Below are 16966 nucleotides of genomic sequence, written 5' to 3'. Positions count from 1 at the left end.
TCCCCCTCCTCTGGAAAGAACTACTGGGTGAGTTGCAAAATAGCAAGTACATAATTATGTTGGACTTAATTCTGTAGGCAGCAACTTTATTCAGCTCTGAAAAGGAATGTACAGAACACCAAGGTTAAACATCTGGATTTATTGAGAAACTGGAGCACAAAAATGCAGAAATGCCAACTACTTCCAAAACACATTTTTCCATAATTCCTCCCAAATTAGACAAAAGCGTGATTGGCCACAGAAATGTAATTGTAATGCATTCCTGTCATTTCAGCGGCAGATCAGATTAAAACCACACTTTATACCAAACACAGTTTTCTACATTGTGGAAGATAGTGTTTCTTCTTTAACATATACAAACAGGCCTGTCAGTTCATGTGTAAGGTTGACATAAAATAGATTACACGTTTGACAGCAAAAGGAAGTGGTTTCTTCGTACATTTCGCATGCATATTCATGCAGTTGTGGCTACTGAAATGTTGACTAGGCTGCTAGCCCCGACTCCCTACTATCAAAGGCGAACGGCCACAAGTCCAAGAATACTCTTTTGATCCATACCTCTATAAAAATAAAGCACACACATCACTCATCTGGCAAAAAAGGGTTAGGCAACATAACAGATCTCATGACTTTAGGTGAAGAAACAAAAGTCACACAGCAAATTGTTCCTTCCAGTGAATTAAGTTAATATAAAATGGTCAATAAAATGACCACTCTAGTATCTACTTAAAAAATAAAGGGCATTATTTAAAATACAGTGTTCCTTTATGTAGACAACCATAAAAAATAGAGAAACTAATGAGAGGGTTTATTGGCATTTAACTGAGCATCACCCATTAAGGGGCCTTGTGAAGATGTGAGAGTCCTTCAAATCAGTATTACAAGGTTATCCAACAAACTTAAATAACTCATTTAAGTTGCATATTGAAAGTAGTACCCAAATCTAATTCAAGTATTTGGTCTTTATAGGCTATTGGTCTAATTTAGAAGTGCAAAATAACCACAACCTCACAGACATCAGAATCTGTTTATTACTTTAAGGTTTGTAAAAACAAATGGCTCAATGTTCAGAAGTTGTAAGCCAACCTCTTGTTTCAGAGCAATTTGTGAGGCTAGGAAAACAAATCATGCTTAGGCTGCAAGTGCCGCACAGAGGCTGCTTTAAAATCCCACTGATTTCAATTGAATTTGAGCAGCTTGATGGCACACAGGATTGCAGTCTACCTTTTCATTCTTTAAAATGATCGGCTTGTTCACCCAAGAACTGCTAATGGCAAAAATCTGCTATTTCCCAATTCTAATCCTCAGACACCACAACAATCTTCACAGTCTCATTTATGTCAGCACAAATAGAGGATTTTATGTTCAAAAGGGAGTAACAGACTGGCCAAAATGTGTTGAGTAACTATCCCTTGCTGTTTTGCCAGTGCATCACAATTCAAAAACAGAATTAAACTGGAGAACACAACACTTTCCTCAAATACAGACTTTTGCAGAGTACTGCTTGCACAGGCAAGGAAACTATTGGGAAGCGGTTCATAGTTCAAAAATCAAAAATATTTTAAATAATTCCCTGAAATGACTCATTAGTCAGTGTTCAACACATGAGGCGTTAATTCTCTTTGGGTAGGACACAAACAGAACCATATTATCACTAAGAGAACATCAGAGAAGAGCATGAGAACTAGGGGTCAGGAAAGAGTTGGGGCAACTCTTTTTTGGCTAGCTTCAAAGTGCATCCTCATTTCCATGGCTTTCTACTGCCACACATCTCCGAGGCACAAAGCGATAGTACAACTGCTCGTCCCGGAACTCAAATTCATCGGCAATGTGCTGGATGATGCCTCCTTTCACCAGTCTTTCTCCATACACCACAGCTCCCCCACGGTCTAAGGCAAGGCCAACTTCCACGAGCCAGTTCACCAGGTCACAGCCACAGAAGACCCCGGCCACAGTCTTTGTGCCACACCTGTATGTCAAAGGAAGGATTCACCCACATGCTCTGTAAATCTCGTACCACCACTGTTTGATGGGTGAAGACAAAGGGGGGAAAATAGGGGGAAACAAGGAAAGACAGCATGACAGTTAAAAGAATTGTTAAAAAGGAGGTCATGTGTATAGTAAAGCATGGTTGTGGGGTGTTTTTTTTTTTGCAAACCTGGATTATCTTTTTTCTAAGTCACAATCAAGATGCATGCACAAGTCATTTGAAGCCAGCATATGCATAAAATTAACACTATGTGGGTTAGTATAGCATGAACTACCACTGGTTCAACATTCATAGTGATACAAACTAAGATCTCCACTCCGTGTAACAAAAAGGATGGAAAGAGAAGGGGAAATCCACGTTTCAATCAGTCCGATTGCTACCTAGTTCACACAATATACAGCAGAAGTAAACCTGTTCTTGGACTGCACCATTTCAGACTGCTGGGGGAGGATTGCGTGCCTGCGTTTAAAAAATGGAGGAACATTCAAAGTTGCTTTAGACCAAGTCAGGGTTCATCTAGGCCATGACTGTGGACACTGACTCTCTAAGTATTTCTTTTAATAATTATTTCCATTTGGTTGTGTATTTTTGATGTGTTTTATTTATTGTTTATGACTTCTGTTATGTTGGTAATTGTGTAAATCTTGTCACGTTGTAAGCCGCCTTGAACATAGTTTCAACTATGGAAAGGGGGCATACAAATAAAATGATGATGATGTTGATTCACACAGGTGATCAATCCCCCCTTACAGTCTAGAGGAGGAACCATTCAGGGACTGTTTTGCCACCTTTCCAACATTCACTAGCACAACGTCTGGAGCAGCTTTCTCTTCCGACTGAGAGCCATTTAAACCCGCTGGCTCCTAAGTCAAGGTTACTAAATCAGCAGGAGTCCATTCAAAAGCCCTCCAGCCTAGTTGCTGGTGCAGTTGCACACACCACTTGCCTGCAATGCATCTGTCTGGCAGGGTGATGCCAATCCTGTATGGCAATTCATACTGCAAGGAGCTTTGAAACAGGGGAAGTGCTGCCTTGGGGGACTGTACGGCGACTCGGCTACCTTTTAATTGCAATTACGTTAACTTGTTTTTCAAACTTAAATTGAGAATTCTCTATTACTGTATAAGAACAGTAATTGAACTTTTTAAATTCCCCTAAATTGTCGTGAATATGCAAGATACTGAGAACGACATTTGGAAGAGAAAAAGATCTAGTTCTATTTCCAATGACACAGTGGAGAAAAACTACCCACAGCCACAAGGGTATTGTTCAGAAGTTGACCTGTGATAGTGAATGTTTCTGCTTATCTTGTAAGGAAGAGTTAGAGCAAGCCAATATGACCAACTACACAAGGCAGCAAACCAACGTAAAGAAGGAACCCATCAGCATTTTTATTAAAATGATGAGCAAAAATTTATTTGGATTAGTGAAGTGAAGCAGATCCAACACACAAAAGGATGGAAGAAGAAGAAGAAACAACAACAGAAGAGGACTGATGCAGAACATTCAACTGAGGAGAGAGAGAAAAAACATTAGAAGAAAAACACATACATGAGAAAGGATCAAGAGAATGCATATATTTCACCACAGTATGGAAATAAGGGCACTCTACAAATGTACATACTCAAAACAAAAAAAGCATTTCGTTTCAGAACTTAAAAAACAAAGAATTCAGCAGAATTGTCCTAAGTTGTTCACTCAAGCCATCTTACTGTTCTAAAATTCCTTTTCAGCAAGTTTATTATATACCCCTTATCCCAAAAGACAAAACTTTTGGGAAATATGTAATCCTGAACTGGAAACCCCACTGCTTATATCTGAAAACATCGTGACAAACACTACTCTCTCATTTGGGAAAGGGGTAGGGAACTTTCTTTCAGGCCAAGGGCTGCAGCACCCTGGTGAAAAGCTGTCGTGGGGGCTGCATTCTCAGAGTGGACAAGGCCAGACCCACATATAATCATACACCCCTAACACCAGACACAGACACACACACACACACACAGCTATTGCCCCATGGACACACAATCCCATTTTCTCCAACACCCTTCCTCAGTCCTGACTGTGCAGGTGAATGAGCATCTAAAAATGCACAGTTGGAGTGTAAGCCCTGCCTTACAGCTATTCAGAGCGTCAAACTTAATAATGAACTTTGCATCCCAAAGATTGCCTGCAAGAAATTGCAAGGTGTGTAGACAGCATTTTGAATATCTCCTAGGGAATGTAAGTACCTTTCTGCTGAGATACACCCACCCAGGCCCTCTGCTTTGGTCTCCTTGCAGCTGATCTTGCAGAGTTAGAAGCCACAATTACATGCTTTGGGATACATCCAAGTCCCCTTTTGCTAATCAGCTGCTATTTGAATGAATAGATCCCCACCCGATTTAGGACTTCAGGTACATAATAGGTTTGATCTCTAAAGTGATTAAAAAATACACCACCAAGTTTTCCAAGAGTAGCATCAGTAAGAACTCCATCTGATGGGAGTTTTAGGCCCAAGATTTCTTGGTTTCATGCACTACTACGTGGAGGACGACAGGTTCGAAAACAGTAGTTTCCTCCACCGCTACTTTTGAGCTCTTGCATTAAATGTTTGAGGTTCAAATGTTTTAAATAAGACTTTCTAATGGTTGCAGCTTATCTATTGACTGCGCAAAATGGGAAGGGTTTGGATTGTTTGCAGTTGCCTGCTTGAAATCAAAAGGGTTGGAAAAGCTGACTAAACAGTTAAAAACACTGAATAGGTGACAAATGGAAAACTACCTTGTAGAAATAGGATATGCCTTTATAACATATCAGAAATCAACTCCATCCAACCTCTGCCAATGCATGCCAAACTGTGATGGGATATATGGGCTGAACTCTATGGGAGGGGTTATATTTATTATATGGGGATTGTTTTGTGTTATACTGGAAAATTAAATAAAAACATTTATTAAAATGTATTTTAAGGAGATGTACTGTAAATTGTTTTTGATCAGCATGTAAAATGATTGGCTATAATTTGAGCATACTAGCATGCTCTACTATATATTTTGGAAAGAAGTTTGTTCTCTAGGCATATAGACGATCTTTTAAGGTATCATAAGCCAATTTTGTATGATAGTTGCTGAGATCAAGGAACAGATTCTTGTCTTAAGTTTCAGGATACAACAGCATGCCATTTTGAATCGACACACCAAACCTTTCAAGACTTTAATCACTAATTTCAAAACTGCACTGAATTTTTGGTTCCTTAGAATCCCTCAGCAATGCCAGCCACTTTCCACTAGTCTGACACTATGTTAACTCAGAAAAAGAATCTTGAAAATGATTTCCTGTTGTTTTGGTTTAAGACCAAGCATACCTTAGTGCAGGAATTAGAAAACAAAACACAAGTCTAGAGGCTTTCACATGCATATTTAGTGTTTTTGGGAAGCATTTCCAACACAAAACACTCAGAGATTAGGACACCAGAACTGATTGCAAAGTGTATCCATCATCCAAGAATAGAAACAGTTTGAATAAATCTTTACATTGGTATACAGCCCCACCTTCTGTCTTGGACAATGCTCCTGACACACATCTCTTTGTGGTAATTAACAAACTGTTGGCACGTCATCCGGATTTCCTCGGGTACAGTGGATTCCCTGCGCTCCGATGTCCTGTTTCCCCACAGGAATTCAAACCTGGAGAGAGAAAAAGTCAATCTGAAACAAGCCCACTGAAATATTACAACAAATAAAAAGAAATAGGAACGTCTTATTATAAATATCTACGTACATTATCTTTCTATTATGTATAGATGAGTTATCACATCAGGTCTTTGAAAATAATTAGTTTCAAGGGAGAAGCAGTATGAGAATTTTTGTGGGTTTTTTTTGCCTTCGAAAAATTGTGCATGGAATAGAAAACGGGACGAATAGGTGTGAATTTCTGCTCCTGAATTCAAGTACAGTCATACCTTGGAAGCCAAACGTCTTGCAAGACAAACGTTTTGGCTCCTGAACGCGACGCGAAACTGGAAGTGAGTGTTCCAGTTTGCGAATGTTATTTGGAACTTGAACGACCGTCACGACTTCCACGGCTTCTGATGGCTTCAAGAGCCATGTTCCTGAACATTTTGGAAGTCGAACGGACTTCTGGAACAGATTCTGTTCGACTTCCGAGGTGTGATTGTACCCTTTGGGCTGATTTATACACACTTGTTCCATCATTTGGTGACTATAGCTTGGATCCTAAGCTGCTCTGTTTGTGTAAGGAGGACAGCAATTTGTAAATTCCACCCCTGCCCACCGTATTAATATCTCCTACCATCCTCAAGCCCCCCCTCAATCCCATATAGCAGATTCTCAAGAACAGAGGGCCACAGAGAATGAGTTGAAGAGAAAGCCCCATTCCATGTATGTGAATGTTGTTTCGTGAATGGTACAAAAGTTAAGAGCTGCACGGAAGAGAAGGCAGAAATAACATTAGTTGGGGGTTAAATCTGAAAGACAGTTGGCATTATTAACACATTCATATACTTATTTGGAAAATTACCTCCGTTTGAATGGAAGAATAATAAGATGTTTGTCTAAACCAAAAATTCCAAAAGAAATGAATCCCTGAAAAAGAAAGGATTATTATTTATTTTTTTTTAAAAGAAACATTGATAAGTAGACCACTAAAATCTAAGGAATTTTAAGGTATCACAAGACACTTTGTGGCTTTTATTTTACTTCAGGTTATACACACACGTTCTCACACACAAGTGTGTATGTGGTAACAGCAGCAGGAATTAAAATAAGTGCTAGTACAAATACCTAAGTTACAAGTTAATGACTACTTTCAATAATGTGCACTCATTGAAATCTACAGACCTTGATGACAGTCACCTGATAATGCTGAAACATCCATCCATCCTCTGTCTTGGTGACAGATGCTAATGAAACATCTGTCTATTGGAAATGAGTATTTCCCCCCTCCCTTTAAAGACTGGTACAGCAGGCAGGAACCCAGTGCAACTTGTCAGAGCACATTGACAGAGCGAGTACTTTCAACATAATTTTCTTCAAGTTCATAATAAGCAAAGGAACAAAGAGGGGGCCCTTCCCCCCTTCCTGGCAAACTCTTTTTATCCCAATCTTCTTATGCATGCTAACTGGGTTCAGTGAGATGTTGTCTCAGTCAAGTGAATGTAAGATCGGAGGTGTGATGTCAGAGTCCATATTACCTGGCCAAAATTAAATACAGCACAAAAGAATTGTAGTTCCACATAGAGTCTTCCAGGTTCTTGGTTGAACAACCACCACAAACAGCTGGATAAATTCTGGGGGAAGACAAGAAGAACAAATATTTTTAAAGCTTCACGTTTTTTGTGTGTGAATTTTGTTATTTTTATTGCAATCCACTTTAGGGCTTGCAACGAGGTGGAATGTACATCTGTTTAATAAAATGCTTTTCCAATGGAAAGCTACTAGCCATTTGTCTCTGTACTAATATAGTAAAGTCATGGGTTGCATGTATTCAAAGTAGCACTAAGGGGGAACAGTCCATCAGCACAATGGATTTGTCTCGAAGCAAGAGAATGTTCTCCCTTCCCACCCCTATGCACCCTCTTAAATCTGTTCTGGGGGTTCCCACTACCTTATGGAGCAGATTTGGATATGGTGGGGCACACAGGGGAAGCCCCAATGTCCAAACACAACTCATTTGACTTACAAAACTATTTGGTCGAGTACCACACCCCAAGAATTTAATGAAATGTTCATTTCACTAAATACACAGCTGATGGAACCACCAGCCCATCTCTTTATCACTCCAATGCTGTCTGCTGTTATACAAACACTCGGAACAGGATAGGAAAGCACGACTACAGGTGTGGTAGCCTATTTCAGAGGTAGACAACAGGGTGTCCTTCAGAGGTTGTTAAGACTCAACTCCCATTGGACCAAGTCAGCAAGATTAGGGAAAATGTAGCCCAGAACATGTGAAAGACGCCATGCCAGCTACTCTTTGTGCAATACCTCTTCATTACACCTCAACAGATGGCTTATCACTATTTAATGCAGGTCACTTCAGACATCATTCCATGCAAGGGGTTTATGCAATGTTCTTATATTAACACAACTAAGGAAGAGTAGACAGGAAACTGACGATATCACAGACCACTGGTCCACCTACTGTGAACTCTAACACTGTGCATTGCTGAGGACCTCTAGAATTTCAATGCAAATGCAAGCAACCTACTTGACATGAATGTTGTGAAGATAAGATTGGGGGTGGAAGAGAATGATGCACTGAGCTCTTCAGAAGAAAGATGGGATATAAATGCAGCAAATAAAAAATGCTGCATAAATTATAATGGCATTGAAAGTTTCCCCTGCCTGCACTGACTTCCCTAAACATTGGTGTGAATCAATGAACTAAAACAGTTATCAGAAGAGGTGGGGGAAAAAAATGCAATTTACAGCAAAGAGGCCCACAATGAGAAGCAAGCAGAGCAGCACATGTCTAGCCAGCTGCTTGTCTCCAGTTTGCAGAAGCTGCTCTTCCTGGACCAAGGCACAGCTCTGAGAACTGCATGGACTTAAGCACCGATTCGCTGAAAAACATTAAAGTAAATATGTTAAGTTTTTCATTTTGCCCAATTGATATGTAAATACTGCATTGATTACTATCATATTTTTAAAGCAAAAGCATTCCCCCCCCACTAGAAAACACTAATCAGAAAAATAAACTGTATGTCCTTTCTTTTCCATTGCATTCAAACCCGCCCCTCTACTTTGCTTGTGAAAGACTATATTGGCTGCTTGCTTCAAGGAGTGAAAGACTTGAGTTTTGACCCAGGCCAACAGCTACCCTATTTCTGTGACCTTACAAAGCAACAGGGGCAGTTACCACTTGAATAGCTTAAAACAGCACAGCACTAAAGCCATTCTCTGGAACAGGCTTTTAATCCAACACTAAATTTCCTGGCCAGGTGTGGGGAGGAGAGAAATGAGAAAGGAAATACTGGCACTAAAATACCGACCCACAATGCTTTCTACATGGTGTAGTCTTACTAAGCTGAATATCAGCATGCTGGCATTTTATTTATTCGGCCCTACATCAAATTCCATAGGTAAAACATAACGTAATAGAATTTAGGACGGGGTTCAATGAAGCTGTATGCAGTAGGGCTCCCCCACAATCCGCTCTGGAGGGTTGGGTGAAGCCCCAGAAAAGATTTACGGGGCACGTGGGGATAGGAAGCGGGAAGGTTTCACTGCACAAGCGACAATGCTTTTTTCAGCAGGAACTCTGTTCCAGCACCATTGCTGTTATAAGAGAACAAGGAAGGTGTTTGTGGTGAGTTCCGGCACCTCTTTTTTTAGAAAAATAGCACTGGCAAGTGGACCTCATTTCTCATATACATCGACAGCTAAATACTACAATGAATTCCACTTCTAAAGCTGAATTCGGCGTATTTATAGAAAGCGTCAAAAGTTCTTGACCGCAAAAATCGTTCCTGCCACCAGATGGCAGCAAGAGGTCAACAAATTCCCATACAGGGAGCTTGCTGCAGCTGAACACTGGATCACTTTCTGCTGCCAATCTTAGCATTGATAGTTCCTGTTAACATAGGGGAGTCGTTCAAGAGGCCTAGGCTCCTTTCCTCTTCCTTACTTGTTAACCAATGACACACACATCTCTCTAGTCAAGTCATTCACTGTGCCAAAGATTGTGCTGTCCTCCTTGACGAACAGGTGAAGTCTATTTTATTCCTGCTAATGCTTCTTTTGTTGTGCGATCCTCTATAGACCTACAAAGAACGTAGGGAGTTGCCGTCCCCAAACATTATGGTTTTCTATCCATCCTATATAAAGCCTCTTAGAATATTCTCTGAAGTTTGCGGGAGATGGTGCAGCAGTTTTTTTAAAAAAAAAGGTAAAGGACCCCTGGAGGGTTAAGTCCAGTCAAAGGCGACTATGGGGTTGCAATGCTCATCTCGCTATCAGGCCGAGGGAACTGGCGTTTGTCCACAGACAGCTTTCCGGGTCATGTGACCAGGATGACTAAACTGCTTCTGGCACAATGGGGCAACAGGACACCGTGACGGAAACCAGAGCGCACGGAAACACCTTTTACCTTCCTGCCGCAGCAGTACCTATTTATCTACTTGCACTGGCGTGCTTTCGAACTGCTAGGTTGGCAGGAGTTGCGACAGAGCAAAGGGAGCTCACCCCGTTACAGGGATTCGAACCGCCGACCTTCTGATCGGCAAGCCCTAGGCTCAGTGGTTTAGACCACAGCGCCACCTGTGTCCCTACATGCAGAAAGTGCAAAGGGGCTAGTGGGATGATGCCTTGCTTTTCCAGCTGTCTCAAAAGCAAGCTACGGTCCCGCCTGCCCCATTCTAACCCTCACCCAAATTATAGCAGGAGGCAGTGAATGACTTCCTACACCCCTACTGTCAAAAGTTACTTTTGGGCGTATTCATTTTTTCACTCACTAAAAATTAAGCTTATCAGTTTGGCCAGTTACCATCAAATAATTTTCCGAGATCTGTGTGGCAGTACATGAATACGAAGTACACACATGATGCTCTGAAGGAAAAAAACACACACCAACCAAACTCAACCATAAGAGCTCCCTTTATATATTAACTGTGCAGCTGGAAGTTCACACATAGAAAAGGGCAACAGCCACTGACCCTCTCTGCCCTTCCTGCGCACAGACCTCCTTCACGGGACTGATATGTGAAAAGGTTCGTAACTTGAAATGTGGGTGGTGTACTCTTGGCCGTGCACATGCAGGCCTCTTAATGAACAGATATGCAATTTCGCAATTTCGCATGCTTCCGTTTTAAAACTTGTAAACGGGCTTGAACACAGGATACTACAGTTGTGCTTCACCTGTCTCAATCGATGTCGTGCAGTTATCGCGGGCGCTGCTACGACTGGATCCTGGCTCTCCTTCAGAACAGCATAACCTTCTATTCGGCTTTTGGCACTCACAGCACCCTAGAGGGAAAATGGCAGATTAGAAAGGTGTCTATTTTTCTAGAGGGTATTGTGACACAGCAAGACAAGATTATGCTCTTTTAAATTAAATGGGCCTACAGTGGGTTTGCAATTTGACTGCAGTACATTATTTGAGGCGGGCATTCAGACATCACTGCCAAGGTGAGCAGGAGATCGCAAGTGGCAATGTCTACAAGTTTGGGTGTGGAACATGCATGCCTGGGTCAAAACAAAATGGAAAACAATCTCCTGACAGAGGCCTTAGCATGCCCTATTGCCGTCAAAGGTAACCAGGCTTCTTCTATTAAGGATTTCTCATACCTCTTTCCATTGAAGGGTCCACCAACGAACGAGAAGAACAGTCTGGAGATCTACTGTGCTCGTTAAATTCCCTTTCTGTTTCCTCTGTTTGACTGTGTTGGGAATCTTGGGTCAACACCTCATAGCTGGCTTCCATTCCAGATCTGTTCATACACATGAGTGATACACCCGATATCAATATGCTGATGGATACGATTACTGCTGTGATAATCATCTGCAAAAATGGGGGGAGGGGGAGAGAGAGAGGCAGGAGTTCAGTAGGTCCCTTGTCATTTGAAAGAACCTATGTGACCATGCTGAAAAGAATCAGAAATTCAGCATCACTGTGTCTCTAGAAAACTGAATAAAACAAATACTATTTGCTTATTCGAGGTTTTTAAAGTCAAAGGCTGGGAACAGATGTTTGTATTACAGTACAAGCCGCTTTTTGAGGGGGAGAAAGGAACAAAAAATACAATAGTAACGTTCCATTTGCCACACACCTACCTCAGCTTTATTTAGAACTTCCTGCTGAAACCTGTGCCTCCTCTGGTTCATACTGTACACCAGATGTCAAGTTTAATGTCAGCTTCGCAAGTTCTCAAGCAAAATAATCTACCGTATTTTTCGCTCTATAACACGCACCTGACCATAACACGCACATCGTTTTTAGAGGAGGAAAACAAGGGAAAAAATATGCTGAATGAAACAGTGGACGTATCATTTTTGTGCTTCATGCTGTGGCCACAGACATGTGATCTGATGGTGAATTTGGGGTGACCCAATGCAAAAATCCTGAGAATCCCTGTGGATCCATGCTTTGTAACCACGTTTTTGCACCATTGCAGCCCCAGGCAACAGTGGGTGCGTGATTTTTTTTTGGGGGGGGGGGGACAGGCTGTAGCCATGGACATGCTATGTGCTCTGATGGTGAATTTTGGCTGACCCAATGCAAAGATCCTGAGGATCCATGTGGATCCATGCTTTGTAACCACGTTTTTGCACCATTGCAGCCCCAGGCAACAATGGGTGTGTGATTTTGGGGGGGCAGGCTGTAGCCATGGACATGCTGTGTGCTCTGATGGTGAATTTGGGGTGACCCAATGCAAAGATCCTGAGGATCCATGCTTTGTAACCACATTTTAAGTGGGGAGGGAAGGAAAAACACAGAAGGCTAAGAATGCAGGAGAGGGCTATAACGTGAGGAAAGGAAGGCAAAAGTTTCCCCCCATCCACCCACCCAAGCCAGCCAGCGTGCGCTCTCTCTCTCTCTCTCTCCCTCCCACCAGCATGACAGAAGAAAGCATTTTAACTGCATTAAGAACTATTTAGCAGCGAAACCTAAGCTTTGCCATCCCTTAAGAGGTACAGACACTGTAATCTTCCAGATCGCATGAATTTACAGGCAAAACACTGTTTAAGGATTTCATCCTTTTAAATGGAAGAAAGCATATTTGAATGCTGTGTGTCTCCAAAAACAAAAAGCAGGAAGTCAAATCAGAATTTTAAGCCGAACCTGTAATCTCTCTTCCCTTCACAAACATTGTTCCCTCCGGAGCAGGGAGAGGATAGAGCGACGCTCTGCTCTCCTCTCTACTTGCCTGGAGGGGAGGGGCTTTCCCTGCTCTTTGTTCCGTTTGAGCAAACACAGCAACGAAACAGAGCAGGGTGGGCAGTAAGACCCTGAGGCAGAATGAAGGAAAGCAGCTTCCTGTATCACGGAGCTCCCTTCTCCCTGAAGCGCGGTTTGATTTTTGCCTCATTTTTCGGCTCCAGGGACACACATTCGCTCCATAACACGCACAGACATTTCCCCTTCCTTTTTAGGAGCAAAAATCTGCGTGTTATAGAGCGAAAAATACGGTAATCCTCAGTACTTTGTCAACATCCCCTTTCTCTACCCAGCACCATGCATGTAATTCTGTCAAGCATATAGAAATCTCGGCTGCTAATGCACTTCTCAAGTATTGCTTTTAAGGGATGCAGTCAATTCTACACCTTGTTTCTTGGAAGTTGTGTTTCATTACAGTGGTACCTCAGGTTAAGAACTTAATTCGTTCTGGAGGGCCGTTCTTAACCTGAAACTGTTCTTAACCTGAAGCACCACTTTAGCTAATGGGGCCTCCTGCTGCCCACTGCGCCACCGCTGCACGGTTTCTGTTCTCACCCTGAAGCAAAGTTCTTAACCTGAGGTACTATTTCTGGGTTAGCGGAGTCTGTAACCTGAAGCGTATGTAACCTGAAGCATCTGTAACCCGAAGTACTGCTGTATAAAGACAGAAAGTGCATAGTAGGGGTGGGAAAGCCTAAGGATGAGGGGCTGAACAAGGCCCTCCCGGTCAGGCTTCCTCAGCCTCGGCCCTCCAGATGTTTTGGACTACAATTCCCATCATCCCTGACCACTGGTCCTGCTAGCTAGGGATCAAGGGAGTTGTAGGACAAAAACATCTGGAGGGCCGAGGCTGAGGAAGCCTAATCCAGGTCTTCCAAGCAGTCACTGTGATTCTCCTCAGGCCATACATCACTGCCCTCATTTCAATACTGCTTGAAACGCTATTTGTTTGCCTGGGTCGAGGGGTGTGCTGTTTGGCTGGAACATAGCTTACTGTACACAAAGATAAGAACTACATCAGTTACGGCACCAACTTTTGCCTTATGGCCCTCTGTAAGGTTGGGCTGTAAGGCGCTTGGGCTGAAAGGACATCCCTCCCCTGGAAGGCAAAATTCACAGACACTGACTACGGAAGGTCAGCTATTAAAAGACAGGAGCGGAAGAACCTCTATACCTGATCTTTTCCATAAAAGAACGCAGAATCAATGATGTTATCCGAGCGTTCACCAGCGATTAACAGGATTCCCACAAGAACAGCTGGGATGCTGCAATAAACAAAAAAACCAAGATGAACCACACAGGTCATTAGCTTCTGGCTTCCTACGTATTTTCTCAGTAAAGAGCCTCTGCCAACATACCCCCAGCCAGCTATAATGATAAATCCGACGGGGATCTTTATGGCTTCTCTTCTTTTCAAAAGCAGCAGAGAGAAAGATAAGAAACCTGATAACGACAAAGTTTGAAACTTGGTTTATTTCTTTTTAAGGAAGCAGTGTTTCCCCCACCACCACCACCACCAAAGTGGGATGCCTCATCCCTTTATAACCACCGAAGGTATTAAGAAATAAGGATACACTGTAGGAAACAGAAACATAGGAAGATGCCACACACAAAGTAGACCACCTCGACAGCTCTGTTGGTAGAGGATGAGACTCTTAACCTCAGGGCCAGGGGTTCGAGCCCCACAATGGGCAAAAAAATCCCGCATTGCAGGGGGTTGGACTAGATGACCCTCGCGGTCCCTTCCAACTCTACAATTCTAAGATTCGATGAAAGGCAGACCAAACTAGCAGCAACTCTCTTCAGACAGGAGTCTTCTCATCTCTATCTAGAGATGCAGGGGACTAAGTCCCAGGAAGCAAAGCTCTTTTACTGATCTAGCACAGACTTCTAAAATATGCAACAATCCAGCTGGCTGGCATATGCAGGATAATCCAGACTAGGAAGGAAGCTGCTGTTAGCATAGCGACTAACAGAAACGAGATGCAATCCAGATCAATTCCCAGCTCAGCCACGGACTCAACTAGGTGGTTAGAGGCAAGCCACTTTCCTACTCGACGTCCAATCTGCAACATAAAATTAATACTGGCCCTTCCTCATGTTGTGAATATGATGATGATTCTAATGTGTGTGATGCAATTTGCACACTGAAAGCGCTATATGAATGCAAAGCATTCTGGGCACCCCAGTGACAGGCTGGACACACTAGGAAAAAACAGACTGACTGGGTTTGGAAGGAAGGAAATGTACAGACCACTATCGCAAGGGCGCTATTAATTAAGAGGGGAAATAACTTGCAGGATCACCATAATGGAGTTGCATTTTGGATACCCCGTATTACTGCTTTTTAGCTTACCTGTCCACAAAAAAGCACTGTAAAGCGCACTGTACAGGAAGATGAACACAAGGATTTGCAGAGTGATGCTTCTCTCTTTAATAGTGAAATTCCACATTACCATTCCAACACAGGCTACAAACTGAAAGGTAAAAATCAGGTTTATTTTTAATTCACTTTAAGGGTTTGCCATGCAACTGAAGACACCTCAGAAATTAAAATTCCCGTAATTAATGAACCAATTGATTAACAGGCTAACTGTAGCTTTCCCTTTGCCCTGTTACTTTGGGGTGGGAAGGGGAAGAGGTGGAGCGGTTTCTGTTTCGCTTCCATGGCCTATAATAGAGGGAGTATCAGAAAAAAGCTTTATTTTATTTTAGATTATACAATGCTTGTGCCAGAGAAGACATAATCTTGGAAGAGGCATGCTTGCCCCCTGTTGTCAGAAGGAGTAAGGCCTCTAAGACGGGGTGGGGCATCTCACTGTTGAGTATCCCAGCAGGCCAGTCTTGGCCTGCAAGGCCATTTCCCCCAAATGACATTCATCTGCCCATCAGCTGACATTACTTGCAATGGGTGGCAGGACAGGGTTTCATCCTGCATTGGCTACATGCACTGCTTCTAGCAGACAAGCACAGAAATTTGCACATTCAGCTTGCAATATTGTGAAAGAACCAAGTTTGCATATACAGTAGCACCTTGGTTTATGAACTTAATACATTCCGGAAGTCCATTCTTAAACCAAGGCGTGCTTTCCCATAGCAGCAGGGGACTCAATTTGCAAATGGAACACACTCAACAGGAAGCGAAACATGTTCTGCTTCCAAAGCAAAGTTCACAAACCAGAACACCTACTTCCGGGTTTGCAGCGTTCTTAATCCCAAGTTGTTCATAAACTAAGCTGTTCTTAAACCAAGGTAATGCAATGCTTGGGGCAAGGGGAATTTCCCAACCCCTCCTTTTCATTGCAGGTGCCTCTGAAAGATTTCCCCAAGTTTCTCTCCCCAGAGTCTCATATTCTACCCAACTCTCAGGGAAAACTTTTGTTGGGGTACGCAGAAAGCTGCAGTGGAGAATTCCCTTTGCAGAAGCAACTGAATGTATTGATTTATCTATCATTGTTTATACTCTTCCATCATGAACACAAAGCAACATGCATGGGATTTCCAGGTTATCTCCTATGAATACATTAGCCAGGCCTACTTGGTTTCACTAAGATTGCTGTCTGTGGCACATGCCTTCAGAGCTTCAGCAGAAAACAAAACACTTCCTGCTTATTATTACTTTCAAAACCATCCCTTTTACAAGAAATGTTCCATATGTTTATAGTCTACGTTATACTGACCTGAGCAATGAGTAAGTTAGTTGTAAGCATGTGAGGAAGCTGCTTGTATTTTTTACTTAGAAGAATAACACCAAGGGACCAGATCTGAAATACAGGTAAGAGATTCAAATTCCAGTTTCTTTACAAAAGAAGGGAGCACATCAAATGCATGCATGTGTTTGGTCAAAACCTGTCCCTTGTGAGAGTCAGCATTCCGATTTTTACAAGCAAGTTAATTATCAAGCCCCTTAAAAATGTTCCGTTTGCTTAACAGGTAGAAACCACCACCGACTCCCAACATGCTTAGCAACCCTGTCTTGTCCGCTGCACAAAAAACTTTGAATGCAGCTACAGCTAGCCCAATCAAGAGATCAAGTTTTTCATTTTGGTTTCAAGCTCAGAAGACTTCAGTCTGAAATATCAAATACCCAGAAAACAA

At 42.4% G+C, this 16966-nt stretch overlaps 1 protein-coding gene across 2 annotated transcripts in view; it reads right to left on the bottom strand.

Moving 5' to 3' along the window:
- Positions 1-124: 124 nt before the first annotated feature.
- Positions 125-16966, bottom strand: part of GPR155 (G protein-coupled receptor 155) — a 41493-nt gene continuing 24651 nt past the window's right edge. The window contains exons 6-16 of one of the 2 annotated variants that reach the window (XM_081213326.1): positions 16549-16632; positions 15225-15345; positions 14227-14311; positions 14043-14133; positions 11278-11491; positions 10849-10956; positions 8422-8555; positions 7185-7280; positions 6512-6576; positions 5524-5658; positions 125-1969 (exon numbers count right to left, since the gene is read on the bottom strand). In XM_081213326.1, coding sequence (XP_081069452.1) covers positions 1729-1969; positions 5524-5658; positions 6512-6576; positions 7185-7280; positions 8422-8555; positions 10849-10956; positions 11278-11491; positions 14043-14133; positions 14227-14311; positions 15225-15345; positions 16549-16632 — 1374 coding nt within the window. In that variant the 3' untranslated portion in view covers positions 125-1728. Of the gene's footprint in view, positions 2023-5523; positions 5659-6511; positions 6577-7184; positions 7281-8421; positions 8556-10848; positions 10957-11277; positions 11492-14042; positions 14134-14226; positions 14312-15224; positions 15346-16548; positions 16633-16966 lie in introns of both variants that reach the window. The other variant, XM_081213327.1, reaches the window with a different exon arrangement.

The sequence above is a fragment of the Podarcis bocagei genome, assembly GCF_964188305.1.
Source record: "Podarcis bocagei genome assembly, chromosome: 1".
Classification (NCBI taxonomy): Eukaryota; Metazoa; Chordata; class Lepidosauria; order Squamata; family Lacertidae; genus Podarcis; species Podarcis bocagei.
Note: the sequence above shows the minus strand (reverse complement) of the source record. Positions and strands in the feature narration are given on the sequence as shown.